Here is a 27,980-nt window from a genome sequence, read left to right on the forward strand (position 1 = left end):
TGTGGAAAGGTTATTTGACCCCCTGAAGAGGTACCAACACACAGATTAGGAACCACACGTCTACATGTTCTTGTGTAAGGTTGAACAGGCTTATTCTACATGTTTGTATGTATTGCTTTTTTAGGAATTTGTAAGTTTAACTTGGTGGCTAGCCAGACGCTAGGGAAATGATAAAGCAGAAGTCCCACAAAGGATATTACCAGCCACTATATTTCTGGGAAGAAACAGCAAGAGACTCAAGAGCAGAGTTTGCTCTCAGTGATAACTCTTGATCATAGACGCATTCCTTTTACATGGTAGAGTAGAAATATTTTTGTTACTTGTTAGTAAAACTTGATATCTTTATTTCTCCCTTCAAGAGAAATTGTAGAGCATTTTTATGGAAAGCATAATTGTTTTTCTCAAACAAAGGTTTGCTTTGTGCACAAACAGTAAAAATGTGTCCTGTCACTTAAGATATGTTAAATCTATGTTAAAAAATTTCTGTTTGTGTGTGTGTGGGTATGTGTTAATTTATCAAATCCCACTGGTGATGGTGTTGATTTATTTCAGACATATAACATGATTTGATAATTTCATTAATTTTATATGTCATTATTTTTAGTAAATGTGGTTGTAACAAAAATATAAATATAATCTCTTGAATAATTGCTTCCATTCTTAATTCATCTGGGTCATAGATTATTTTACTCATGACTTCTGTTTGACTTCTGGGTTTGTTTAGCACTGGTTAAGGTATAAAAGTTGAACAATGTCATTCCTTTTAAATTGTTTGACTCCCCTAAGCTCTTTAACACTGAATTTGTGGTACTTTGAAGTCCTTAATATAAGCTCAATGTAAAATATTCTATATCCCATAGAACAAAATGGATCAGATGCAATTATCCACTGCCATCATTAGGATTGGAAGAAAATCATAGAATTCTGAGTAGACTTATTAGAATTTTGTTTACAAACGACATTCAAGCCTTATTAAAATTTTTCTATTTCTCCCCCCTCCTCTGCTCTGCTTTTTCTGGCTTTTCTTCCAGCACCTGTAAATCCTCACTTGAGTAAGTATATTATTTTCACTTGGAAAATCACATTATATTACATAGTGAAGAATTGGATTACATATAAATATACAAAGATTAGGTAAAAACTGTTCTTACTTGGTATAAAACAATGATTTCAAAGCAGTATAATTGGCATTGTGACTGCACTTCAAAGTTCACGGGATATAGTTTTACCAGAGGATATAAACAAATAATTTGAACTGGTCATAGATGGTTATACATTTAACTAAGTTAGGAAATATGGAGTCATTTCCCCAAACTGGCTAGCATTCACTGTTCTATAACTATGGCATTCTCTTTAGTTTCTCTCTGACGTCTTTTGTGTATTTCATTTTGTGGTCTTCTTTGATTTGATTCTTGATTTGCTGTCTTTTCCCCATAAATATTAAAATGACTTATTAAAGCCATTTGTTATAGTAATAATTATCATTGCTAGTGCATGTGTGGGCATAATGTATGTGTACAGTGTTTGTGGCAGGGCACATGTGTTCCAATTTGCATCTGTGGAGGTCAGAGGACAACTTTACAGAATCAATTCTCTACTTTTACCATGGTAACCTGGGTTTTAATTTAGGTCACCATGCTTAAACTGTAAAGTGTTTACTCCAAGAGCCACCAACCAAACCCTTGATTATTTAATCCTGTATTTAAGTTTTTTCTTATACATGATATTATTTTACTTTAGCATTGCGTTTGTTAAAAGCCGTGTTTCACTGTATAGTCTAGGGTAGACTAGGACATAGACTCATCATTGCAATGTCCTCAGTACCACCTAAGTACAGGTATTTCAAGCATTCACCAACATACCTGGCCTCAAATTACTAAAATTATGTAAATTAAATTTTCTGATTATTTGATCTTGGTTTGATTTTGAATTCTGAATTTTTGCTTTACGTTACATTTTATATGTACATGATGAGGAATAGTGTTCATATACCTGAAAATTAGTGCCACACATAAAACCATCCCATATTCATTACCTAGTAGAAGCAACTTGAGTGGAGAAGGACTCTTGTTTTTTCATGTCATAAATATGGATACCATCTGTCATGGAAGGAAGGTGTGACTCTGGGATCTGAAGTCAAGAAACAAATACATGAATGCTAGTTCCTTTCAAGTTCTCCCCCATTTTTTTTTTCATTCACTGATCCCAGCCCATGAGGTGGTAGTACCCAGATTCAGGGTGGATTTGCCTTCTTCCATTAAACCTCTGTCTAAAAATCCTAAAGAATATACCAAGATGTGTTTCCTAGGTGATTCTAGACCATGGAGCCCATGACAATTAGCCATCACATATCTCTGTCTTTGTAAACCATTTGAAGTAAAAAGAGGATTTCCTATGAACTATACATTTCCTAATCTCAGTATCAGTACTTGAGAACTCTTGTTTTTTTTTTTTTTTAATGTAAGGCTACATTTTTTTTTCAGGTTTTAAGGGACTGCAAAAAAATAAAATAGGTTGATACATGTAGGCCAAAGAGTTCCCAGCTTCTTAGTTCTAATTTGTTAAGTTATTTATTCACCATATTGGAATAGATTTGGAAAATTAATGTAAAATGTTAGAGATCCTATAATGTAGAATATTTGAAACATCTTTGTGTGTCTTTGTCTTAGTTACATTTCTATTGCTGGGAAGAGACACCATGACCAGGACAACTGATAAAAGAAAATATTTAATTTATATTCATGGTTCCAGAGGGTCATAGAGTCTATAACTATCGTGGCAAGTAGCATAGTGGCAGGCAGGTGCAGTAGCTGAGAGCTGACATCTGATCTACAAGCATGAAGTGGAGGATCACAACACAACAACTGGGCATTTGAAACCTAAAAGCCCACCCCTAGTGACAAACCTTCTCCAACAAGGCCACACCTTCTAATCCTCCTCAAACAGTTCCACAAACTAAGGATGGAACATTCAAACATATCAAGCTATGGTGACCATTTTTATTCAGAACACCACAGTCTTTAAATTCAGATTTTCTTGCTATAATCAGAAATTTAACAAAAATTTAAAAAGTAGTCAGTCTTACGTGTCTGACTTTGATAAATTCCAAGACATTTTTTTCATATTTGTGAGATCATTTAAAATTGAATATTACACTGGCTTTTGCTATTTATGTATCTTAGTTAATATGCATTATCTTTTGATTATTCTTTATTGAATAAACTTTATATGAGCCATCTTCTTTGCATGTATGTGTAATTATCTAATTTAAAGTGATAGAATAATCATAAAATTATTTTTTACTGTAAAAAAAAATCACTTTACTATACCTTTAATGCCAGCATTCTGGAGGTACAGGCAGAAAGATTTCTGAGTTTGAGGCTATCCTCAACTATGCAACAAGTTCTAGGATGACCAGGGCTACACAGAGAAATCATGTCTTGAAAAACAAAGCAACGACAACAACAAAAAAATCATGTTACTTAATTTTTAAAAAGCATTCTCACCAAGTCTTTTTTTTAACAATTGTATTTATTTGATATGTATGAGTGCTTTGCCTAGATGTATATGTGTACCATGTATGTCAGTGCCCTCAATAGATGGAAGACAGCGTTGATTCTCCTGGGACTGGGTTTTAGTTGGTTGTGAGCAGCCATATGGGAGCTGGAAACCAAACTGGGTCCCCTGGAAAAACAGCCAGTGATCTTAACTGCTGAGCCTCTCTCTAGCCCCATTGTACTTAATTTAAAAACATATAGCATAAGTTTCTGCAAGAATTCTGAACTACATCTTACCATTTTTTTCTTTGACCTCTTTTTGTTCATAAGTAAAATATGACACTAAACAGCTGAAGACATTTCAGAACAGTCTCCTTTGGGATCAAAACTCACAATCAAAGAAACTATGCATTGTTCCTAAAAGACATCAGGAGAAAGTCACATGCATATTGCCACACTACTGTCACAAATGTTATACTTTTGACTGCTAGCATCCTAAGATCCTGTCTTCCTTCATATAAAATCAGTACCAGAAATATGTGCCTGGAAGATGTCATTGTTGGGCTGGAGAAATGGTATGGTGGTTAAGAACAATTACTGCTCTACCAAAGGAGCTGAGTACAATTCCCTGCACCTATTTTAGGTAGCTCACAACTACCTCGTTTCCAGCTCCTCTGGCTTCCATGAGAACCACCATACTGAAGGTATACACACACTAACACACACACACACACACAGAGAGAGAGAGAGAGAGAGACAGAGATACAGAGAGAGAGAGAGAGAAAGAGAGAGAAAGATGGACACACACATACATGCACACACAGATAAAAATGTTTTTTAAAATAAAATATTTTATTGTAGAATATTGTCTTTCTAGAACATATCCATCTGTATGGAATACAAATAAATATACAGACACATAGTAACTATTTAATCTGACAAAAACTTATTCCTTAATTGTAAAGAAAAAGACTTCACTTAACTAGGGTATATGATGGGAATCAAGTTCCCTCTTCCTGAGGATGCCTAACGGATCTACCCCTTTGCAAGGGTACTAGGGATTCCACTGGTCGAGTCTGGATGTTTCTTTCTTTGTGAACTTCAGTGAAGCTGGATTCTGTGTGCATTTTGCTTTTGGTAAGCAAAGCTGACTGAACCAAAGTTTCCTCTTTTGAGAAACTCACAGTGAAGAGTGGAGATTTTGCAGAGTCCTTACTTTATTGAGTGGAAGAATATACACCACATTTTATATTTTTTCAATTGGTGCATGCAGCTCGTGTTTCTGATGGAATAAACCAGATCATCTGTGTATACACTTGTTGAAGCAGGGCAAATTCTTGTAAGATAATCTTCTGTTGTAGAATTACCACCACCCAGCCCAGCAGTGGTGGGGCACGCCTTTAATTCCAGCACTTGGGAGGCAAAGGCAGGTGGATCTTTGTGATTTCAAAGCCAGCCTGGAGTACAAAAACTAGTTCCAGGACAGATTCTAAAACTACAGAGAAACTCTTGTCTCGAAAGACAAAAATAAATCAAAAATAAATAGATAGATAGATAGATGGATAGTTAGATAGATGATAGATAGATAGATAGATAGATAGATAGATAGATAGATAGATAGATAGATAGATAAAAGAATTACCACCACCCATATTTAATGACAAGTTGAAAAAGTCCCTCTCTTAACTCAGCATATGGCAAGCATCGAAAGCTCCCAGTCCTTCCTTGGGGTCTACATAAAGTTATTTTATAAAATTCACCTCAAGAGGATCTTCACATCTGGCAGACCCACATTCAACTCAAGCATGAATGATGACTGTTTTAAAAGCAATTTGCTGTCGCATTGCCCTAAGCAAACGTACAGCTTCACAGATGTGTGTGTAGAAGAACATTTCTAGAGGAGAGGGCATAAAAAATTACACGCTCCAGGTGTACATGTTTAAGATGCTATCATGTGACCTCCAAAGTCTCGTTTTCTTTTGTTTCTTAAGACAAGGTCTTGTCTGTAATAAAGGCCGGCTTGGGATTTACTGTACACTTTAAGTCATGTTGGTCCTTCTACCACAGCTTCCTTGGTGCTGAGATTATGAGTCTGTTCCAACCCTTCTCTTTCAGAAAGTTTCTTTCCTAATCGACACTTCTGCCTCAACTGTTTCAATGCATTAAAAAAAAGTTAAAAAATTCTCCAGGAAAAAGTCAAACATGAATTGTTGTATTATTTTGAGTTACCTAGTTGGTTCTAAACAAAAGATTTGGGCCTTAATTATATAGTAAGATATTGATTTAACGTAAACTAAGGTATTACTCTTAAAGGGGGCTTATAGGAAACATGAAAGAGAAAAGTAGAAAAAGGATGGTAGATATTCGGGGATGGGAGTGATATGATCAAAAGGCATTCATTGTATGTTCGTATGGAAATGCCGGAAGGCAACCCATTACTTTGTAAAATTAAAATAAGCTAATAAAATCATTACTCTTTTACAACAAAATTATAATAGTTCTATATTTAGTGATAATTGTGCCATTAAGGCTGGGATATCATTACTATGCTATTATTACATTGTAATATTTGAAATTTTTCTAATAAAATGTTGCAATGCTCTATTTAATTAATATTTATTATTTTAATTAAAATCTATTAACAGGAGAGTTTCACTGTGGATTTGAAGATGGTAATATTTGTTTGTTCACCCAAGATGATACTGATAATTTTGACTGGACAAAACAAAGTACTGCGACAAGAAATACAAAATACACTCCTAACACGGGGCCCAATGCAGATCGCAGTGGTTCCAAAGAAGGTAGGAGGGTTTCCAGAGTTGTGTGCACAGCAACTGGAGAGCTGGAAATGTTTTGAACAAGAAATACTAGTGTGTCATGAGCTATGTATTTGAGAATCATAGAGTAAATTTTTATATCTTGCGCATACTAACAGCAATTCAGATATTTCCAAGGTTTGTGGTTATTAATATTTTTTCACATCTTAGTGATAAATGTAGTTGAAAGATCAGAGTACTACCTTTTATTTTGTACTAATTCATCTCTAAAATTATCATTTCTCTCAGATCTTTATGTGTTTTTTTTTTCTGTGAAAGTGATTAATTATATGTAACTATGCAGATTTTATTAATGAGATGTAAACCATGTTATCAACTTTCACTATGGATCCAAGCTCTGAAATGTCACGAGGATAACTTATGTTACTTCATAAGAATGTGCTTCAACACTGGCTTCTCCGACTTCCAGGTTTTTATATGTACATTGAGACATCACGACCCAGACTAGAAGGTGAAAAGGCTCGACTTCTCAGCCCTGTATTCAGCATAGCTCCCAAAAATCCATATGGACCCACAAACACTGCGTATTGTTTCAGTTTCTTCTACCACATGTATGGGCAACATATAGGTAAGATAATAAAGTGTTCTACTGTCTGTTTGCCGATCCCAGTGAAGCTTCACTCACTCCAGGAAGGCAGCTTTAGTCCGAGAATATGATAATTAGGTTTCATGACTTGCCTACAAATGCTAGGCAAGACCCCGCAGGTGTCCTCCCATCACACAACTGGGACACTCAGACAAGAGCCTGCAGACTCTGAGTAACATTGTCTCTCTGGATCCTGAGTCAGGCCGCCCATCAAAAATTATACTCTTCACATGCTCTTCTGTGAAACTGGTATGACGTAATTTAGGCTTTGTTTCTTTCCGAAGTTTGAATAATCTCTCAATGTATATTAATGATGATTAAAAGGAATATTGTCGCTCAGACAAGAACTTTTAGCACCACCCATAATAGTGTTATGATTATTTTAAATGTATATACAATAAACTAACTAGATTGAAGAATATCAGAGGCTTAGAGGGACTACAAAACTGAGGGCATCTACCTTTTGATATTTCACACAGCAGTCATGAAACTTACCGTAAGTCATGATGCAACTCTGTTAAAAAAGAGTACCATACCATGCAGCAACATATGAACTTGACACCCCTCAGTGGGACCAAAGATTATCCACATTTACAGTTTGTAGTATCCAATGCTGAAGTCCAAAAAAAACTGAGCACCCAATTTGTTAAAAAAAATAACAATTGGACAATACAGTCAGCACAGAAGACAGATATACTGATCTGCATATGTTGGAAGTATAGGTCTTGAAATGATATGAACCTATAATTTTTATGTTAAAAACAGAAAATAATTATATTTGCAACCTATTGCTATACAAAATTGTGGCCCTGTGTTTACCATGGCTGTCGGTATCATATACTATACTAGAACTATACATTTACCACCTCCCTAAACTAAGACACAGTCCCGAGAAGTAAATAAAACATGTCTAGTCCAACAGAGCTTAATCAAAGGATTACACATCTGTACCAAGGAGAGAAATGAGGTGGTGCTTATACACAAAGGACGACAGTCCCTTGTGAGTAGTAAGGTAAAACTAACACACTGGCCAATTGTGAAAACAAGGGTGACCCTACACTCTTGATACGAACTAACAGAAACAATGTAAACATGTACTGGCATAAACTACTAAACTAGTCACATAGTGCATATACTGAAAGACTCTAAATGCATTTGTATGCCCCCTCAACCCTAAGACATTTTTCTAAAACTTTACACTCACTCTCTCTTGTAAACGGGACAGTCGCCCCCCCCCGCCACACACACACACACACACACACACACACACACACACACACACATACACACACACATGCTGGACTGCTTATCCTCCTGTGTCCTTGTGAATAATCTTCAAACATAACTCCATTCTGGGAATTAAGGCAAAGACAACTCACAGATGTTGACTCAGTTCCTGATGTATTGATTTAGTCACTGGAACAAGGTCAGGATGGCCCATAGATGTTCCCCCTTATCTCACCTGACCACGCAGCTATTCTCCTGCCCTGGAATAGACCAATCACTGCTAGTGACCTTTTAAATAAGCCAATCCAATAATTTGGAAAACAACCTACAGGTTCTCCCCTTGTGTCTGTGGCTTTTTGCTTTAAAAGATGGACTGTAATAGCTATCGGATATCCTTCATATCCCGAACCTGAAGGGCCCTGTCATGACAGAATAAAAATCCTCTTGCTTTTGCATTAATTGTGGTTATGGGAGTGATGTCTGGAGCAACTCCTCCCTGACGTTTGGACTTCTAGTCCAACAATACCAGCTGCCATATTGTTTAAGCTGCTACTCTCCCTGTAAAAGTGAGCATCATGGCCCAGTGTTTACAGTGAAGAGAGCTGAACCTCATGAGGTTAGCGTGGGTGGATCAACCATGCTGTTCACTCACTCTCATGTCAGAAGTACACGCGTGTTCTTCTCAGTACAGCAACAAGTGACAAGCCTGCGTAGATAGCAAGAAAAATGAAAAGGGCCACAACCCGAAACACAATACATACAAAGGATACTATGGTAGAAGCACACAGTCACCTTAAGACTTTGCAGAAATCACTTTGAATGCATGCTCTTAGCCCCCTCATATGCAAAATGGGAACAATAATTTCTGTCTTTGGAAGCTCTAGTTTGGATTTATAAGACCATAATCACCATCCTCTCTGATGTAGTAGATAATAGTCCCCTGTTCATTCAATACTCAAATAGCTGTGGTAGAGGGCACTTTGTTGTTATTTCTTTTAATTTTCACAATAAGCATTTGGACTTGTTAAGATAATTACTTTCTATCTCAGATAAAAACGCTGAAATACAGAGCTTTAGTTACTATGCCCAACACACAGCTGAGAGTGAAGGCATAATTCAACCTAGGAAGCTGAACCCAGCCCCTGCTCTGCAGGAAGACTTACTAGAGGGTCATGAAAGTCAGGCTAAGTATGTGACAGTCAGTTGGTAGTCACAGTGATTTATCACAGACACTACCGATCAAAAGCCAGAGTTTTTGACTATGGAAGTCAATACTACAAGGATGCTAATATCATTGGGGTATGGAACAGAGACAGAAAAGGTGCTATGAGAGATTTGGGGTGAGTGACCATGGTCTTACACTATATTAACTGTGAAATGAATGATTTATCTCAAAATTCTTACTCCCCTTATTTATTGTTTATTTATTTATTTATTGGAAAATATTGAGTGGAATTAGCTCAGATATAATTTTTGTTTTCAGTTTACCTTGTCTATTTTACTTACTATCATTTTAAAATATATTTTTAAAACTTCCTTTAGCCTTTCATAATTTATTTAGAAACATATAAAAAATCAAGTATATATGTATATATAATACTAAGATATATATATGTATATGTATATGTATATATATATATACCTGACAAAATGTATATGCACTTGATTCGTGAAACCAGCACCTTTGTGATTCCATTTTAAATTGTCTATATGTTTATGGGATGCAAATTGCTTCTGACAAACATCTAACTTCCACCTCTTTCCCTTCACTCTTAGCAAATAGTCATCAGTGTTTCCGCCTGTCTTATTCAAATTATCAGTGGCATTGTTTTTTTTTTCTGAGTAAATTTTTATGATTTGAGCTTGTTGTCATTTTTCAGTTTAATCTGATCTCAAAAGTAGCAGGTTACGTTCCAGGTTTAATACGTGTGACTTCTAAGCAGAGAACAGGCACAAAAATTGCTAATATTTTAAGTACATATACTTGTCCCAGGCTGTTCATTAAATTAAAGATAGATGTAATGTAGGCATGTCTGGTTTTATTATATTTTCTTTTTTGAATCTCACAGATACTGCATTATTTAGAAATGGAAAGTTTGGGCAACCCTGAATTGAGTTTATGTTGATATAACCACACAGTTCTCCCCTCAAAGAGATGTTGTTTATTCTGGGATCAATATGAGTGACACTGGCCCAGGAAAACAGATTTAGATTTTTCCATATTCCTGTCCCAAAGCCATGACAGTTTGATGATGCCTTTCTAGTAACAGGACAAATCAAAGTACTTTTTAAAACATTTATAGAAATATTAAATGGTGGGCTTAGACAAAGCAGGGAAGTCTTGTCTCTTGGCCTCAGACACCCTCTGACAGCAACTGTTGACCCTTCAGTCACTTATAGACTAGGTTTCTGTCCATACATACCCAGGGACTGATCTGATTGCTGTAAGACATTAGGTCATGTAAGAGGAAGGCAATAAGTGACTATTAAGAGTAGTGGTGAAGATGTTCCAAGATGATTTGTCTGTGAGCTTGCAACATTCTAAATTCACCAAATCTTTGAAATTCTGATCAGTTAGTAGTGTTGGCAAAAGGATCAGGGGAAGGGGTCTTTCTTTTCAAGTACATTCTGCACATTTCTGAGTCCTATTGTCCTACTGCAGGAATTCCATCAGTCCTTCTGCTTGCGTTGAATATTTGCTAACAATCAAAATATTTGAGATTTTCTTAGTCTTATTGTATCAGTTATACAATAAGTTATACAATTTTCTTATCTTATTGTAATCCATGGTCCATTGTCTTTGATGAAACTATTCTATTTGAAGTCATCAGAAACGATGCTCCCAAAGATGGTGCCCTGCCTGCTACTTTGGCAGGCTGTTCGTCTGCTATCTGTTCCTCTCCTCTAGCTTCCTTAGGCCACAAGTCCAGACTCATTGGATATAGGTCAATCAATAACCCTAAAGTGGCCTGTAAATGTTCAAGTGAAAGGTTCTCGTGCCTCTTGCTTTTTACCAGAATTAGAAGTGAGAGAGCCTAGAGAGGAAGGCATGAAAAGAGCTCAGGTAGGTTACACTGTGCTGAGCTTGTTGAAGCAAACCACTACCACGTTATCAATGCAGAAAGAAAAAGCCCCTGGAGACATCAAAAGTTCTGCTTCATGAGCTTACAAATGCCATGTAAACAAACTGGGCTTAGTGCTGATGCAAAGAAACATGAAAGGGTCCCTTAGATCAAACCAGGTACAGCAACCTGTTAGGTCAAAGAGTAACACAGAATAAGACTTTAATTCTTTACAACTCTATAATGACTAAGAGCATGTAAGGAACCAGTAAAAAGATTTTGAAAGTGTTGGAGTCATGAGATTTAAGGTAGGAAACTGTCCCCGTAGCACAATGACAAAAATCATAGTTCAGCGTGAAACTGGTGCTGGTGTAAAAATGGCAGCGTGGGTTTCAGAGGATTTTTTTAGAAAGTGAGAAAGGACGATGAGTACATTGAACAGCAAACTTTCAATGTGGAGCACGCAGGGTTCTACAGAGGAAAAAAGCATGAAGGACTTTCATAGCTAGAGAGGTTAATTTAGCACCTGAATTCAAAGGTCAGACTAACACCCACATTAGGACAAAAGGATTAATACAGCTGGCGACTTCACACTGAAGCCAAGGGTCACATACCATCCTGAGATTCCTAGGGATGTTATGAATTTTAAATTTCCTGTCCCTATGTTCCATAAATGGATTAAGAAATGCTGAGTGGTAGCAGATGTGTTTAGAAAATAGTTTGTGGAAGTTTTTAAACTCACAATAGGGGTCAACTATAAAAAGAAAAGATAGTCCTTTGATAGAATTACTGCTCAATGACAATGCACCTGTCCAGCCAAGAGCTGATAGTGAAAGGTAATTTTCTGTCCACTGTATATGTATTTATACATCCATTCTAGAGGGCATGAAAAAAATGCAAACTTGGTGCCTAGGAATAATTGTTTCATAAGTCTTCAGCTGCCAGACTACATTTTGTCCGACGCTCACAGTCAATTGAAGTTCTGGAAAGGATTCCAGATATGTGACTTCTTCCACAGGAGTCACTGCCTCACAGAAATTAGTTTATTAGGTGGACTATACCATTCTATTGCTGAAGAGGCTCTGAAGAATGTTGAAATGACAACAAAGAACATAAGCAATCCGTGTCTTAAGCTTAGTCAATAAAACGGTGATAAGGTTTGCTTGGATTGATGTTAATTTTTGAGAAGAGTCTACTGTGAGTCAAGTGATATCTAATAGCCTTGCTTTCTGCCCAGAAATCCTTTGCTAAAGAAAACATCAAACATTGTGGCAAACTTTGCTGCCATCTGCTTTAAGACATTGACTTTACCACCCAACCTTCTAAAACTACCATACTAATCAATTAATAGCCATCAGCATTAAGATAGGGCCTTGTGGCAGCAAAAGTTTCTATGAAGGCTGGTGATTGTTAGTGTACTTTAGCAATAAAGCATTTTAATTAAGAGATAGATTTAATTTAATTAAGGCATACTTCACAGGCAAAAATGTATTACATGTGTTATAAACTAGAAAATAATATAAACATAAACTTCATGTACTTTGGGAAAGCAAGATAAAAGACCTACACTCTGTGTGTTGTCATTTGCTTTATTGGAATGATCTAGAATTGAAGCTGCATCATCTTTGAGGTATGCTTACTATCTTGGTACGTTAACTCAGACCCCCATCTATCTGTAAACTTAATAGAACTACAGTGACTCATTTTGCAAATAATATTAATAGTTGTGTAGATTCCTTTTAAAAATATGATTCCAAAATGAGTTTTTTTCTGAATGTGTCATATCCCAATTTCATTTACTATGTTTTGATTAATTGTGATGAAGTCTTGCAATCTTAACTGGCTAACAGGTAACATATTGGGAATCAGCAGTTTCTAACAATACAAAAATAAAGAGATCCACTTAAGTAAAATCTGATATGTTATGTTTAGCCATTGCTGCATGATTAATTTACAACCTCTTTAAAAAAAACTGTGATTTAAGCTGAACTATTTTCTCATGGTGTCTGCGAATCATGAGAATGCCCATAGTTTTCCTGGGTCAGTATCATTTTTTGATGTTGTTATTAGTCTAACAAGAAAGGAGCCAGGTGGTGGTGGTACATGGCTTTAATCCCAGCACTCAGGAGGCAGAGCAGGCAGATGGATCTCTGTTAGTTTGAAGCCAGCCAGGTCTACAAGAGCTAGTTCTAGATCAAGCTCCAAAGTTAAAAAAGAAAAGAGCAAGAAAGGAAGCCAGTCTAATTTCAAGAGTCAATTTGGGAGGAACCTCATTAAATTGTCAATTATATGTTGCCTTCAGACCTTAGGATGCTAATGTTTTGCTGACTGTTATCCAGAGGATGCCTTTGAGTTTTGGAGTGTGAATATCTATCTCTACTGAACTGGTTTCCTTCAAAGCAAGTAATAGATAACAGAGAAAGCAAATGAATGCTAAAAACATTTATAAAGTATTCACCGAAATGGCTTTACATTGTCTCGATTTATTTTAATTATCATAACTAAGCCCCTACCCCAGAAAAGACAATTGCGAAGAATATTCATATTAGGTTTAGCTTAGAGGTACAATTTAAAGGCTGTCTGCCAGACTGGTACAATTGTAGGTTTGTTAGATGCTTTATCAAAATTGGCTGAGAAAAGTATTTTCCAATCAAACACCCGATCTGCTGTGGTTTAAAGGTTAACATGTATGTAGATGATGTATGTAGATAGCTTGATTTCTGTTACTGGGATAAGACACCCTGACAAACTCATTGCAGGAAGATAGGACTTATTTTAGTTCACAATTTTAGATTATTTTCCAGCCCTGTGAGGAAGTTATAAGAGCAGAATCTTGAGACAGCTGGTCACATGACATCCACAATATTGAGCAGAGAGAAAAAAAATCCATATATGCTGATTTTCTTTTTGCTTATAATCAGTTCAGTTTCACTACGCTTATCCATAGAGTTTAGGATCCCTGGCTTAGCAAGTGTCCTCTCTCAGTAGGCTGGGCCATCCCATATCAATTAACTTCATTAAGATAACCCCCTAATAGACACACCTACAGGCCAATCTGATCAAGACAGTCCCTCACTGAGACTTTTTTCCAGGTGATTCTAAGTGGTGTCAAACTGACAACTAAAATTAATTATCACAATGTGATGTTTAGATATTAATAATGATTTATATGTGTGTGTACATATATAACCTTTTCTGTGTCTCCTAGTGAGCTACTTTTTAATGAACTAATTTTTAGTGAGCTAATTCTTAATTAATTGAAGGAACCCCTGAAGTCCTAAAGAAACTTTATTTCATGGAAATCACTAAATATGGTAGAAGTTTGATAAATAAAAAAAAATTTGAGCTAGAAGCATCACACTGTCCCAGAAAATTAGAGGTAAAATACAGAATACATTTATGAATAAGTCCTTTGAGTTTCCTGATAATTAAACAAGGTTCTGCCTCTGAAAATCCTATTTCACTGTGAAGTTACAGAGATGAAAGGGAAAAAAAGAATTAATGAATTAGTTATTCTTCTGTGATTATAATAACTGCAATGATGAAGAAATGACAATAAAGAGATGTGGGCACACAGTGGACCTGATTTGAGAAGGGAAAGTTAACAGATGTTGTAAGTCCATGGGGAAGAAATTTTTATGAAAAGGTAGGAATGTAATGCCGTAATAATAGAATTATCCCTAAAGAAGGGAGTTAATTCCAATTCCACTGAAGTGAGAAAAAATAATTATGTAAGAACATGGCTTCTGATGCGTTTCTGCAAAAAAGAACAGCAGGCAACGTGAAAGTCTCATCTCTCTAAAGTAAATATGAAGTGCACACTCCAAGAATGGACAGTTTTAGAAGAAAGCAAAATGGAGTCAAACTTGATAGGTGGAGAGGCTGGAGTGAGGCCCTAAGTCCTGGGACTCTGAAATGTGTCTCAAGCAAGGAAAGAGAAGCTCAGTCAAAATCTTATGACTTCAAGCAACCAGTACAGACTCAGATTCCTAATTTCCACTCTCTCCCTGGCTCACGACGAAATTCATCCTTTAAAGCCTGTAACATAAAAGCCTCAAGAACTTGTCCCTCCATGGCTTCTCACACAAGTAGCCAACGTGTAGCTCTGGTGTACGAGGGTGCCGATATATTGCAGACCAACACAACACTGTATACTTAACACAGTATTAAACATTTTTAAAAACTTTATTTTGGAACTCAACTATGCAGTTCTTGAATGAGAGCTTCGTAGATGGCAATGTTGTTTCACACTCAGAAGACTTGGCTGTGCAAGCAAGGACAGTCTGTTCTAGTCACATTCAACACACTTGAGGTTCTGTGGAGATCACAGCCTCTGACCTTCTTCCTGCCGAACTGTGCTTCATGAGGGCTGCAGAATCAGTGACTCTTTCCAGGGCATGGTATCCTGAGTAGAAATATTAGATTAAGCACACAATCAATATTCATTTACAACTAAATATATTTTAAGGCTATGGGATAGAGTTAACACACTTTCTCTTTCTTAACCATCTGCAAAATTTGTATTTTACTTTAGATTACAACTGAAGGACATCTTCAGTGTTTTTTTCAGCCCTCTCTGCTCCCTTCGTTTTCATTGCTCCTACTGCAAATACCTGCATTTGTCACACTGAAGCATGTCCCTTTGCAGTCTTCCCGAGAACAATAAGCAAGATGTATTTATATGTGATTCTTGAGAACAACAAGTGCTTAGTAGGTTTAAAAAATGGCCTAAAGTAGCTACATTGCCTTTCATTTGTATTAAAAGAATAACAAGAAAAAGTATAAGGAATGCAGACAGGAAATGGTAGATAGTTCAAGAAAACTTCTTGCATTGTACAAATAAGGAAATAATAAGTTAATTATTGTCCCCCAGTGAATTTACATCTAGGGCTCTGGTAAGTAACACAAAATATGGGGAAAACTATCATATGTGATGTAGTGTCACAAGCAGCTTATATAATAAAAGCACACACACTGATAATCCATATGCATAAGAAAATGAAATTGTGTCCGAAATGCTGTGATTCAGATATGCTGTCTTATGATGATTTAACTTAATGTAGAAATAGCATTTAAGGATATGGAGTTAATGTCTTATTAACTTTCTCTTTAAAAAATACCTTGAATTATTCTTTCACATGAAGTGGATATTAACGGTATTGAACTATGTGATATGCTGCAATTCAAATATTTTAAAATGGTGATATAAGTGTCTTTGTACAGATAACAGTGAAAAGTGACTGTATTTTAGATGGTTTTTGGAGACTGCCTTTTCTTTCCAGTTTTGGTAGAGACAGTATTTCTCTTAATTGTATGGGGCACAGGTATATGATTACAAATATATTGGATGCATGTAAAACATACTATTTTAGTATTTTTCTCCAGCTGGAGAGATGGCTCAGAGGTTAAGATGGCTGGAGTTGGGTTCCTAGCACACCCCCACCAGGTCACTCAGAATTGACTCTAGTCCAGTGTCAAGATATTCAATGCCTCTATGTCCAGCTTCATATCAGGGTGCACATACAGACAACCAGACAGACACAAATTTTGAAAATATAAATGAAATAGTGAAAAATATTTTTACATTGGTAAATTCTCAATTAAGTTTCTTGACTATTGCATTTTCTAAATTATTTAGGAACTACAACAGGAGGATGCTAAAAAGTCTTCATTGGAATATTAATAATAACAACTATACTGTGGTAATTTGATAATAACTGGTATCGGTTAAGAATAAGTCAATGACTTAAATAAAGACCTATTTATATTTAAAATTGATAGCATCATATGACATTCATTCAGTAAACTACATTCTTAAATGATAAGTATTTAGAGTAGGAGATATGAGTAGAATCTATTTTTTTCGTTCTTCTGTATAAATGTTACTAGAAACAGTTATCACAGATACTCTGATTAAAAACTACAAGTAACATCTAATGCATTTATTTTTAATACTTGTTTCACAATCACAAACAATCTCTGAAATTATCTTCCTCTTATATATTATTTTTTAAATTGTTATTTTTGTATTAATTATATGTGTTATGACATTTCCATATATGCATATAATGTACATCGCCCATAGCCAGTTCTTTAGCATGCACTGAAGTTGAACACTTAGATGTGTTTAATAGAGCCCAGTATATTTAAACGAAGTTGAGTATGTGATCTACAGTAGATAAACAATACCCTTTCATCAATAGAAATAATGGTTAAAAAATTTAACTGGTTTTTCTTCTTACCCAATGAAACAAGCATTTAAACTCACTTTATTGAAAATGAAGACTTTTTTTGGCTCTTGATTACTTCTTTCACTAACCAAATTAATCAGGACTAATTGCATGAGGCAGGTGCTTAGTCCTATTTAGAATTTTATAGAAGATAATAGAGAATTGTGGTAAATGTTTCCTATTAATCAAATGGCTTTCAGGGATTTAACATAATAAATTACTAAATTAAAGAACGTATATTCAATCATATATATAACACGTTTATACTGTGGGTGAACAATAAACACTAGGACAGCCACATTAACTTAAAACTTTCTCTGTAGAGTTAGAATGATCAGTATCTGAGAATCAGAAGGCACTAAGGTGCGAGAATAGAGAACACTGTTCCAGGGGACAGTTAGAGCTAAAGAGTCAAAAGATGCAAATAAGGAACCTGAAATAGCATGGTAGAAGGCCCGAACAGAGTACCACCAGAAAAAATGTTATGGTATAAATTCAGCTAGATGCCAGAGGCATGATAATGATGGGAGAAATTGACCTGACATTTTGGTTTAAGATATTGTTGCAATGGCATGTTGAAAAATAGTATCGATGCAGCCATTTCTATTCAAGCAGGAAATAACGACTTCCTAATTTCTCACTTTGTATGTGTGCATAAAACAAATGATGCTAACAATTGCCTTTCAATATACATAGATCTTGCCTAGAGTCAGATAATTTTCCAGCATTCTCATCTTTTCAAAGGATGTGAAACTTCAATTAATGAATCTATGTTACTGATTATAATAAAAATGCTATCTATATGTAACTGATTGCCAGATCTTCGAACAAGCCAAAGGACAAGTTAATTCACACAAACTTTTCAATTGCAAGTATCTATGGTAAAGATAAATGTACATTTTAAGATGAGTCATTAAGCTGTTTTCTAAAACATCTAATATATTTTATAGTTAAATAATCAAGAGACAATTATGTGAAGACTTAAAGAAAGATGGCAACTAGCTAATCATGATAATAAATAATGTTTATGAAAATTATGTTTTATATGGTAATTTAGATGAAATAATATTAAGTATAAATTGTGGATATTGCAAAACAAGAATCCTGAATTTTAGTCATTATCTGTAATATAAAACAACTGAGGTCATTTAGCCTTTGACAGCTGGGAGTCAAGGAAGAGAAATCTATGATTTATTTAACTATTTCTAACTTTTAGCATAGAATTACATAACATTAGATCCTTGGGGATGGCTAAGTTCATATATCCTGACATCTGATACCTACTCAAGCATAAACCATCTCTCTGAGGATTAAAAAAAAATGCTTTTAAAGGGTATTAACACAATCCATCATATGCATGTTGAAATTTTTACTGTAATAATATAATAACGTGCTGAATCAGCTCTGCTGCCTCTAACTGCTCCCAAGGAGCTTTCTTTATTCTGTTGCACAAGTTCTAATTTTGTTGACCAAGGTAACCTGGAATAGGGATAGATATCTTTTGACAGCAGGTTCTGTCTTAGGAACAAACATGGGAAATGCTAGGGGTCGAGTCTTTGTTTATTTATGAACTTTTGGCATTATCTCAAGACTATACCAGCTAAGAAGCAGTTTGTATTATTCTTGGAGACAATAAGATAATTACAGGCACCTATGTAAGAAATTGTTTAAATTTTAACACAGGTGGAAGCCATCTTTCAACTAATTATACTATCTTTTTATAAAACAAGTATTTTCCTTTTAAAATATAATCTAGCCACAATTAATTACAGCCATCTTGTTTATTCTAAAGTTAATTTTAACTCTGATATGATTTAGATGGCTACTGTTTAGATTTAGGCAAAAATATTTTTCATATAAAATATATTCAATAATTAAATAACAGAAATAAACATATATTAGGTCAAAATTCTAATGTTCAATTATTCACTTCCTGAAATGCATAACTCTGAACATTGCACTGAAAACTAAGCCCTTGGCATAGAAGCCATTGTGGGGCATTTCACATCTGGTCTGTAACACTTATTAGTCAGGTCCACGAAGGGTGCGTTCACCCACTGATACAAAGGGACTGATCGAATGAGAGCTCACCAAGGCCAGCTGGACTGGGACTGAACGAGCATGTGATCCAACTGGATTCTCTGAAGGTGGCCGACATGGGGGCTGACTGAGAAGCCATTGACAATGGCACTGGGTCTTGTTTCGTCTGCATGGACTGGCTTTTTGGGACCCTGGCCTGTTTGGATGCTCACCTTCCTGGACCTGGAGGGACGGGGGAGGAACTTGGATTTCCCACAGGGCAGGAAACCCTGACTGCTCTTGGAAAGGGTGAAGGAGGAGGAGAGGGAGTGGGGGGAGCGGGAGGGTATTGGGAGGAGGGGAGGAAGTGGAAATTCTTTAAATAAATAAATAAGGAAAAAAATATGTGTTTCACTAAAGTAACTTAAAACCTCAAATTCTGACAGGTTTAATAGCCTTCACTATCTGTTAATTATAATTATAATGATCATATATAAAAAGTAGTATCATTCTTAATATTTAACTAATCCAATTACAAATATGGCAGCAAGATCAATTTTCTTTTAGTTTAACCAAATTACTATGTCTTGCTTCCATATGAAAAAATGAAAGAGAAGTAGTAAACATGATCTTGGGGGGAAAAGGCTACAGGATTGCTTTACATTGCAGACAAAGGCAAAGAATTTTAGGACCGAGAGGAAGAAAGAATAAGAGATATCTGGGTGGGAGAGTGGAAGAGACTTAGGGGCAGAACACAGAGGAGCATATCTGTTGAAAAAGATGCACTTAACTTTCAGTACATTGCAGTTTTTGTTAATATACATTAAAATTTGAAATTCAAGAAACAAAAATGGTGAATGATAGAACAAGGAGTGAAGAAAAAGCAGAAGCTAGATACGAAGAGGAGAAACAGAAGTTATAAAAGAGTGTGGGAGGTAGCTAGATAGTGGGTGGACTCATTAGAAACAGTATAGAAATTAAAGTTCTAAATGATAAAATATTTGTGTGTAAAAATCTGTAAATATTCATTACATTTAAAAAGAAAACAGAAATTCTTGAAGTAGTATATGAAAACAATAAGGAAGGTAGAACAATAAAAATCTGCATAAGTTTATAGATGAAAAGGCATACATTATTTTTCCTATAAAACTAAATGAATAGACCTTAAGACAAAAGAAGTTTCATCTATTATTGTGTAAAATGTATTCTTATAACATGATCTCTGTTCAACATAGCAATGCAATATATCATTTCAATGCAGTTGGTGTTCATAATGATCTCTATTCAAATATTGATAGCATCATCAAAAGACATAAAATTTAAACTCTGAGTTTAAAGCCTGCCCCTGCTATTTTCTTGTTACATTACTTAGGGAAAGTCACTTAAGCCCTATAACTATTCTCATCTGTAATGTGGGATAATTGCAGTAAGTACTTTATAGAGCTCCTGAGAAGATTAATTCCTTATATGCACAGGTCCCTAACATACATTGTATTGTATCAATTCTGTTATCATCATTACTTTTCACTTTTCTGTACAAGACACAAAATTAGACACATTAAATGATGAAATAAAAAAGCTATCTATTTTATGTTCAATACTTTCAGATGGAAAATACTACTTAGATGAAAATAAATCTGATTTTATTTTAAAGATAAAACAGATACTAAATGATAATACAAGTCAAAACGAAGGCCAAATTAGTGTGTGGGCCATTTAGTACATGAGTAAATACTGTGTTGCCTCTCCACTGCTAACATAATAAATAGCAAATGACAAAAACTGGGCTTAAAATAAGATTGATGCATTTTACCTTATAGTTCTGGAAAACAAAATGCAAAATAAGTACTCAAACGTTGTGGTGTTAAAATCAAGATGACAATATTCTTCTGGGGATTCTGGGGAAAAATCTATTCTCTTGCCTCTTCTAGCTCATATTCTTTGACTTGTAGATGTATTCCCTATCTTCAATAAGAGATAACATCCATCACAAGCCTGTCTTCTCTCTTGAAGCAAAATATTTTTGGTTCTGGTCCAAATATTATGTGTAACTGCATTTAGAACCTACTGAGGTAATCTAGGCCAGCCTTTCCTTCTCAAAAACTTTAACCTTGACTGCAAAGCCATTTTAACAATATAAGGTATCATTTAGTTTCTAGGAAATAGGACATTGTTAGCGCTAGATCACACCATGATAGCAAGATAAGAACAGAAAGAGAGGAGTAGACACTAGAATGTTTTACAGAATTTAATTTTCAGTATTTATAAATGTTTGGTCGAGGAGAAAGAAACTTGAAGCAGACACAAATATACAACATCAAATTCCATTGTTATTTTAGGTGTTTTAAATGTCTATCTACGTTTGAAAGGGCAGACAACAATAGAGAATCCTCTATGGTCTTCAAGTGGGAATAAAGGACAACGGTGGAATGAGGCTCATGTTAATATATATCCAATTACTTCATTTCAGGTAAGAAACACCTTTGTTCATTGATTGCTATGTAATTGCATGCAACATTAAACACATATCTTGAAGAAGCAGCAAATAAGACGGTAATACTCAGAAATTCTAGATAAGACATATAAAAATCACATTATTTTAGTTTCTCTTCAGTTTAAAAAACTATTTTATGAAGACAGTGTATCTTTATTATGTTCCATGAAATACCATATAGAAAAACAATCTATCAAAACTCAAGGTATTGTGTGGCACAGTATATATGCCTTTAGTCCCAGCATTTGGGAGGCAGAGGCAGTAGATCTCTGAGTTTGAGGCTAGCCTGGTCGGCAAAACATGCTCTAGTACAACCAGCCCTACACAGAGAAACCCTGATCCAGAAACAAAACAAAATAACTCAAAGTATCAGTAAAGTCATCTATTTTCATAGAATCACTTGCATGTATTTTGTGTATTTTGTTCTCTATAGAAAGTAATATAGATTTTCACACAAATAAAATTGAGTATCAATATACCAATTTGTTGAATAAATCTTGATCCAGTTTTAAATGAATCTGTCACCTCAATCAGAATCATAATTTAAACAAATTATTTTTCTTTCTGTTTGAAGTTAGACTTCAGTTGAATACCAAAAAATCATCTACAAAGACATCCAAAAATTTAATGACTTGAGGTTTTTAAGTGAAATAAGAAACCTTAAAAATAACTGTAAAGGATGACATACCTACAAGCTATTTTAATAACGTTGGCAGCATAGATTTGTGATTTAAGTAACATTAACAACATATATATTTATACCCACCTATATTTTAGTACATTTCTAGCTAACATATACCAAAATGTTTTTATTTCTATAAAATGATAAAATATATTTAAAATCTCTTTACATTTAATATAGTCTATAGTTTGACCCTTATTTTGAAAAGACTCAAGTGCACTTAATGATATCATGCACACATGACATGTCATACATTTAAGGGTACAGAGAATCAAACTGATCCAATTATACAATATTTTCCTCGATAGAATCTCTTTTCTCAGAATTTGTAAAATTATGACTCTTTGAGAGGTTAATCTTCTAAACCTAAGCAAGTTGATAAAATGACTGTATTTCTTCACAAGAGCAGAGTATAAGGAATTAAGTAAAACTACTTGGAATCATATACCTACAAATGCAGCAGAATCATTTTACATCTATGAAAGATAATACAATGAAAAAAATGGAATAAACTTAACCTGGGAAAACAGGATTCAGTGTTCAACTAATATTAAAGTGTGTGTGTGTGTGTGTGTGTGTGTGTGTGTGTGTGTGTGTGTGTGTCTGGACACTGAAGATTATTTTTCTAAAATATTGATATTCTCTACATATTTTCTTCCTACACGGGCTGCCTGGTCAACACAATGATTAAATTAAATACATATACAAGAAGAATTTAAGTTATGATAATATTATAATCAAGTCAATCCTTTACTGACATTATATCAATTTACTAAACATCTATCTAGTACCTCCAGGAAAGTCCTTTACTTTTCTAGATATTAGTTGAAAAATATGTGAGCTCCAATTTTCTGTCTGTCACACTGGAAGGCATAAGATTTGATAAAATTCTTGTAAAAGATGCTGGAAGCTACCTGGTACACAGGAAGGAGAGAGACGTCAGGATATACTTACCTTTTCATGACTGGAATTTTGGAAGCAGGCATTACTGACTAAGAATATTTGGCTTACAAAGTGTTGAATAATGCTTGAGCTACGGATTGGTTTATATTGTAAAAACAGAGAAGAAAAGAGATCAGATTCAGGAACATATATGATTACTTCTGACTTAAACAAGTTACTAAAAATGCCTGGTTGGGAGGGGGGATTTTAAAGATATGGAGAAGTTGTTGGAATTACCCTACCTATCTGAAGTTTTGAAGAGACAGGTATGGATGTGTCATCGATTATATCTCTTACTGAAAACTGCCTGAAGCTGGGCAGTGGTGGTGCATGCCTTGAATCCCAGCACTTGAGAGGTAGAGGCAGGCAGATCTCATTGAGTTCGAGACCAACCTGGTCTGCAAAGCAAGTCCCCGGACAGCCAGGATTGTTACACAGAGAAACCCTGTTCAAAAATCATAACAAACAAACAAACAAAAATCTGCCTGAATAATTGTTATTAGCAAGGAAAGTTTTACATATTGAAATGATCAAGTCAAGTATGTAAAACCATACAAAATCAATCACTAAGAACTGTGACAGACATACTCATCCTAAGTAGTATCTTAGAGAAATTCAAATAGTCATAGAACTAAAAAAAGAGAGACAAACTCAAGTTATAAAACAAATAAATTACTTGTAGAATGTCCTTTCTTGTAAGATAATTTGTAAAATTCTATTTTCATGAGAAATCTAATTTCTAAATCTTACCAAATAAAGTAAATATTTTTGTAATTAATATAACATAATTGGCAAGCTTAGGTTTTAGTTAAGTCACAGCTATACAAGTTATATTTTATACAGGATACAGTGTCCACTAGAGAATTTTTTTTTAAAGTTTATTAAATTATGAAAGTTTTCATTTCCGCCCCTCCTCCCAACACCCTCCCACTCCCCCTTCCCCCTCCTCCTCCCTCTTCATCCCTAAGAGCAGTCAGGGCTTCCAGCCCTGTGGGAAGTTCAAATTCCTCCCCACTCCTTCCAGGTCCCTGAAGGTGAGTATCCGAACAGACTGGATCCCAAAAATCCAGCATATGCAGAGGAAACAAGTCCCAGTGTCATTGTCAGTGGCTTTTCAGAAAGGCTCCGGACCAGCCACATTCAGCAATCCGGCCACATTCAGAAAATCTGGTTGGATCACATGCTCGTTCAGTCCCAGTCCAACTGGCCTTGGTGAACTCTCATTAGATCAGTCCCCTTGTATCAGTGGGTGATCGCACCCCTCGCGGTCCTGAGTTTTTTTCATGTTCTTCCTTTTTCTGCCCCTCATTTGGACCATGGGGGGCTCAGTCCGGTGCTCCAATGTGAGTCTCCATCTGTATCGCCATCCATCGTCAGATGAAGGATCTATGGTGATAAGCAAAATCTTCATCAGTATGGTTATAGGCCAAGGCCGGTTCAGGCACCTTCTCCTCTGTCTAGAGAACAGTCTGGGGATCTCTCCTTGGACCTGGCATCCCATTTATAATCAAGTCTCCTGTAAACCCTAAAATGACTCCCTTAGTTGAGATATATTCTTCCCTGATCTCATATCCATCCTTCCTCCCTCCCCCATCCCAGTCCACCTAGCTTTCCCCATTCCTCCACTACTCCCTTCTCTCTAACCCTCTCCCCTTCCAACAACCCTCCCACCCCCCCATGCACCCGAGGTTACCTGGGACTCTTGTCTATTTCCAATCTCCAGGCAGGTAGCTACATGATTTTCAACAGGTTCACCTTCTTATTTAGCTTCTCTAGGATCACGAATAATAGGCTCAAAGACCTTTAATTATGGTTAGAATCCACATATGAGTGAATACATACCATATTCCTCTTTTTGGGTCTGGCTTACCTCACTCAGTAAGGCGTTTTCTATTTCCATCCATTTGCATGCAAAATTCAAGATGTCATTGTTTTTTACTGCTGAGTAGAACTCTAATGTGTATATGTTCCACACCTTTATTAACCATTCTTCTATTGAGGGGCACCTTTTCGATGTTCAGTTTCCTTTAATGATTTCTATCTCTATGAAAGGGTGGGTACAGGTTTGTTTGTCTTGATTGATGGCTTTGCCTATACGCTGTAAAGTCCCTTTCCAAGGAAAATACTCTTCAACCAGGGTCTGGATCCAGGGTCCAGTATTCAGTATAAATGTCTATGACTCACAGTCCACCTGCCAATTTAGACCCACTCAGCAGAAAGGCAGGCTCGGCCTGGAAAGACCCAAATGCCAGAAATGGAGCTGTTGTTGTTGGTTCTGAAGAGAAGGAATCTAGCTAAGGCATTCTTCCTCATTTTTCCCAATCCCTGGAACATTCCTGTCTTGTGGTTGCAACCCATGAAAGCCGGGATTAGCTCTTCAAGGAAGTAGTCCTCAGCATACCCAGATCATATCCACGGGGATCATCCTTATCAAAATGCTCTCCAAAATATGGCACCACAGAGAGGGTGTCCTCATAGGCGTATTTCTGCTTAAACTCATTTCACATGAAGATATCCTTGAGAAGGTGAGCGAAGGGGCCGTAGCCTTGTGCTCAGTTGCTGGCGCCTACTCACATTCACCCATCTCCTTAGGAGCTGAGGCAGCTGCCTCATTTTTTCTTTCCACTCAGTTCTTGGGCCCCAACTGAATTATTTATTAGTCCACACCTGGAGGAAGGCGTGAGGATTAAGGAAGAAGTAGACAAGAGAAAACAGACTCTCGAGGGCATCCAGTGAATACTGTAATCCGCCCTAACCTTAGTACTCAAAGTTCTTATATACTCAAATCCAAAAGAAAGGAGAAGGCAAAAGACTTCTTTACCCTGATACAAAGAACAAATAAATGTAATTACCTCCTTGCGTCTTAAAATATTAAGCAACCACACCCTAGGTCAAAATATGTTTTTGTCTAGGCAAAACATTGTGTAGCCACACCTTAGGTCAAGCTTCTTGTTGTGTAACCTTGAAGGAGCAAGAATACATCTGAACTCTCTCATCTGTAGATAAGGTGGAATAGGTTCACTTCCATAGGTCCCCACACATTCTGGGGCTTTTCTTTTCTTGGGGTATAGTTTTAAGGCTGGCTCTCTGCGAACTTCTTAGCATCAGACGGGGCTATCTTCTCACACAGCTTTATTTACACCAGGAGAGTGCTGAAATGGACCTGGTTAATGCAAGTAAGAAACCAACCTTTGGTACTGGCTACTGCCTGGGGAAAAGTAGGCTTTCAGACCTGTTTAGAGAACCACAGCAGGGTGCAGACAACTTTGTTACCAACCAATGTCACTTGTTTACCACCATGAAAGCTCCTAGGTTTCAAGAAAACATCCAGCTGCCTTATCTCCTTGGATATCTGCATTTTCAGTGGCCTGCACATGATGCTCAAAGTGGGGAAAACTGAATGATGTCACTGTCAGCAAAACTCATGCACCACCAGAGCTGCTGCCTCTGGAGTGCTTCTTGGCAGCTCCTCATTGCTTACATAATCGGTAATGCCATTGCTCTCAAAGACACGGAATCCATTGTCACTCTCAAATACTGGAACCCTCCCGGCAGGAAATTTTCCAGAAATTCCAGGGCACAGTGGCTTGGCAAAAGAGAAATGGGTGGTTCAGAGAGCACAATGATCTCAACCCCACTGTATTGAGCAGGGAAGGCCTTCCAGTTTGCAGGATTTTTGTACAAGGTCCCAGCTGCCATGGTAATTCTGCAGAGGAGGGTAAGAAGTTTACATGGAAGCACAAGGAAATTAGGAAAGAAAATAAATAAGTAACCATCTTAACTAAAACCCACTCAATATTGAGAGTTAATTGAACTGCCTGCAGGACAATATTAAATTATAATGTGATTTATTCAAATAGGCTTTTTCTTCTATTAGCTTTTCCACATTAACAGAAGTTTGGAGTTTGCTTATTAGATCATGCCTTTGCAAGAAAACCTAGTTCATTACCCAAAAGGCAGCATGGAGACCATAGACAGCTGTTACCCCTGAAGCAGGAGTGCTGAGGAGAATCTACGGGGACAAGAAAGGGAAGGCAGAGGGAGCACCAGGTCAGAGTTTGAAGTTGTGGGCTTCCAATCTCAAGTCCCTTTTCCTGCTGATTTACTCACCCACTGGACTCAGTTTCTCACAATTGTTGGTTAAAAGAAGGAACTTCAGGATCTTTTCTTCTGAGAAATCAATGGGGTAGTTTAAACTCACAAAAGAGGTCCAGGTTTAATACCCATGAAAATGTGTTTCTGCAACTACAGAGATTTGCGTAAAAGTCACAGAAATGTATAAAAAGGAATGTACAAAGAGATGTTGAAAGTTGTTAAAATTAATGAAACTTCCTTCCTAGTGGTCTAGGTAAGCCTTGGAGAAAATCTTTCTGCTATATTCGGCTCTGCTTCTGATAAAGAAGG

At 36.1% G+C, this 27,980-nt stretch overlaps 1 protein-coding gene and 2 pseudogenes across 2 annotated transcripts in view; 1 reads left to right on the forward strand and 2 right to left on the reverse strand.

The window, feature by feature from the left end:
• Window positions 1–27,980, forward strand: part of Mdga2 (MAM domain containing glycosylphosphatidylinositol anchor 2) — a 762,902-nt gene that overhangs the window by 718,780 nt on the left and 16,142 nt on the right. For both annotated transcript variants that reach the window (XR_015004446.2, XM_048415642.3), the window contains exons 12-15: window positions 1,032–1,052; window positions 6,143–6,298; window positions 6,744–6,902; window positions 21,798–21,928. Coding sequence is in view for 1 of the 2 variants with exons in the window: in XM_048415642.3 (XP_048271599.1) it covers window positions 1,032–1,052; window positions 6,143–6,298; window positions 6,744–6,902; window positions 21,798–21,928 (467 nt within the window). In the remaining variant the exon portion in view is untranslated. The remainder of the gene's footprint in view (window positions 1–1,031; window positions 1,053–6,142; window positions 6,299–6,743; window positions 6,903–21,797; window positions 21,929–27,980) is intronic.
• LOC146892392 (elongation factor 1-gamma pseudogene) lies at window positions 25,594–26,572 on the reverse strand (annotated as a pseudogene).
• Window positions 26,569–27,284, reverse strand: LOC146892393 (elongation factor 1-gamma pseudogene; annotated as a pseudogene).

Source organism: Myodes glareolus, chromosome 11, assembly GCF_982192425.1.
Source record: "Myodes glareolus chromosome 11, mMyoGla1.1, whole genome shotgun sequence".
Classification (NCBI taxonomy): domain Eukaryota; kingdom Metazoa; phylum Chordata; class Mammalia; order Rodentia; family Cricetidae; genus Myodes; species Myodes glareolus.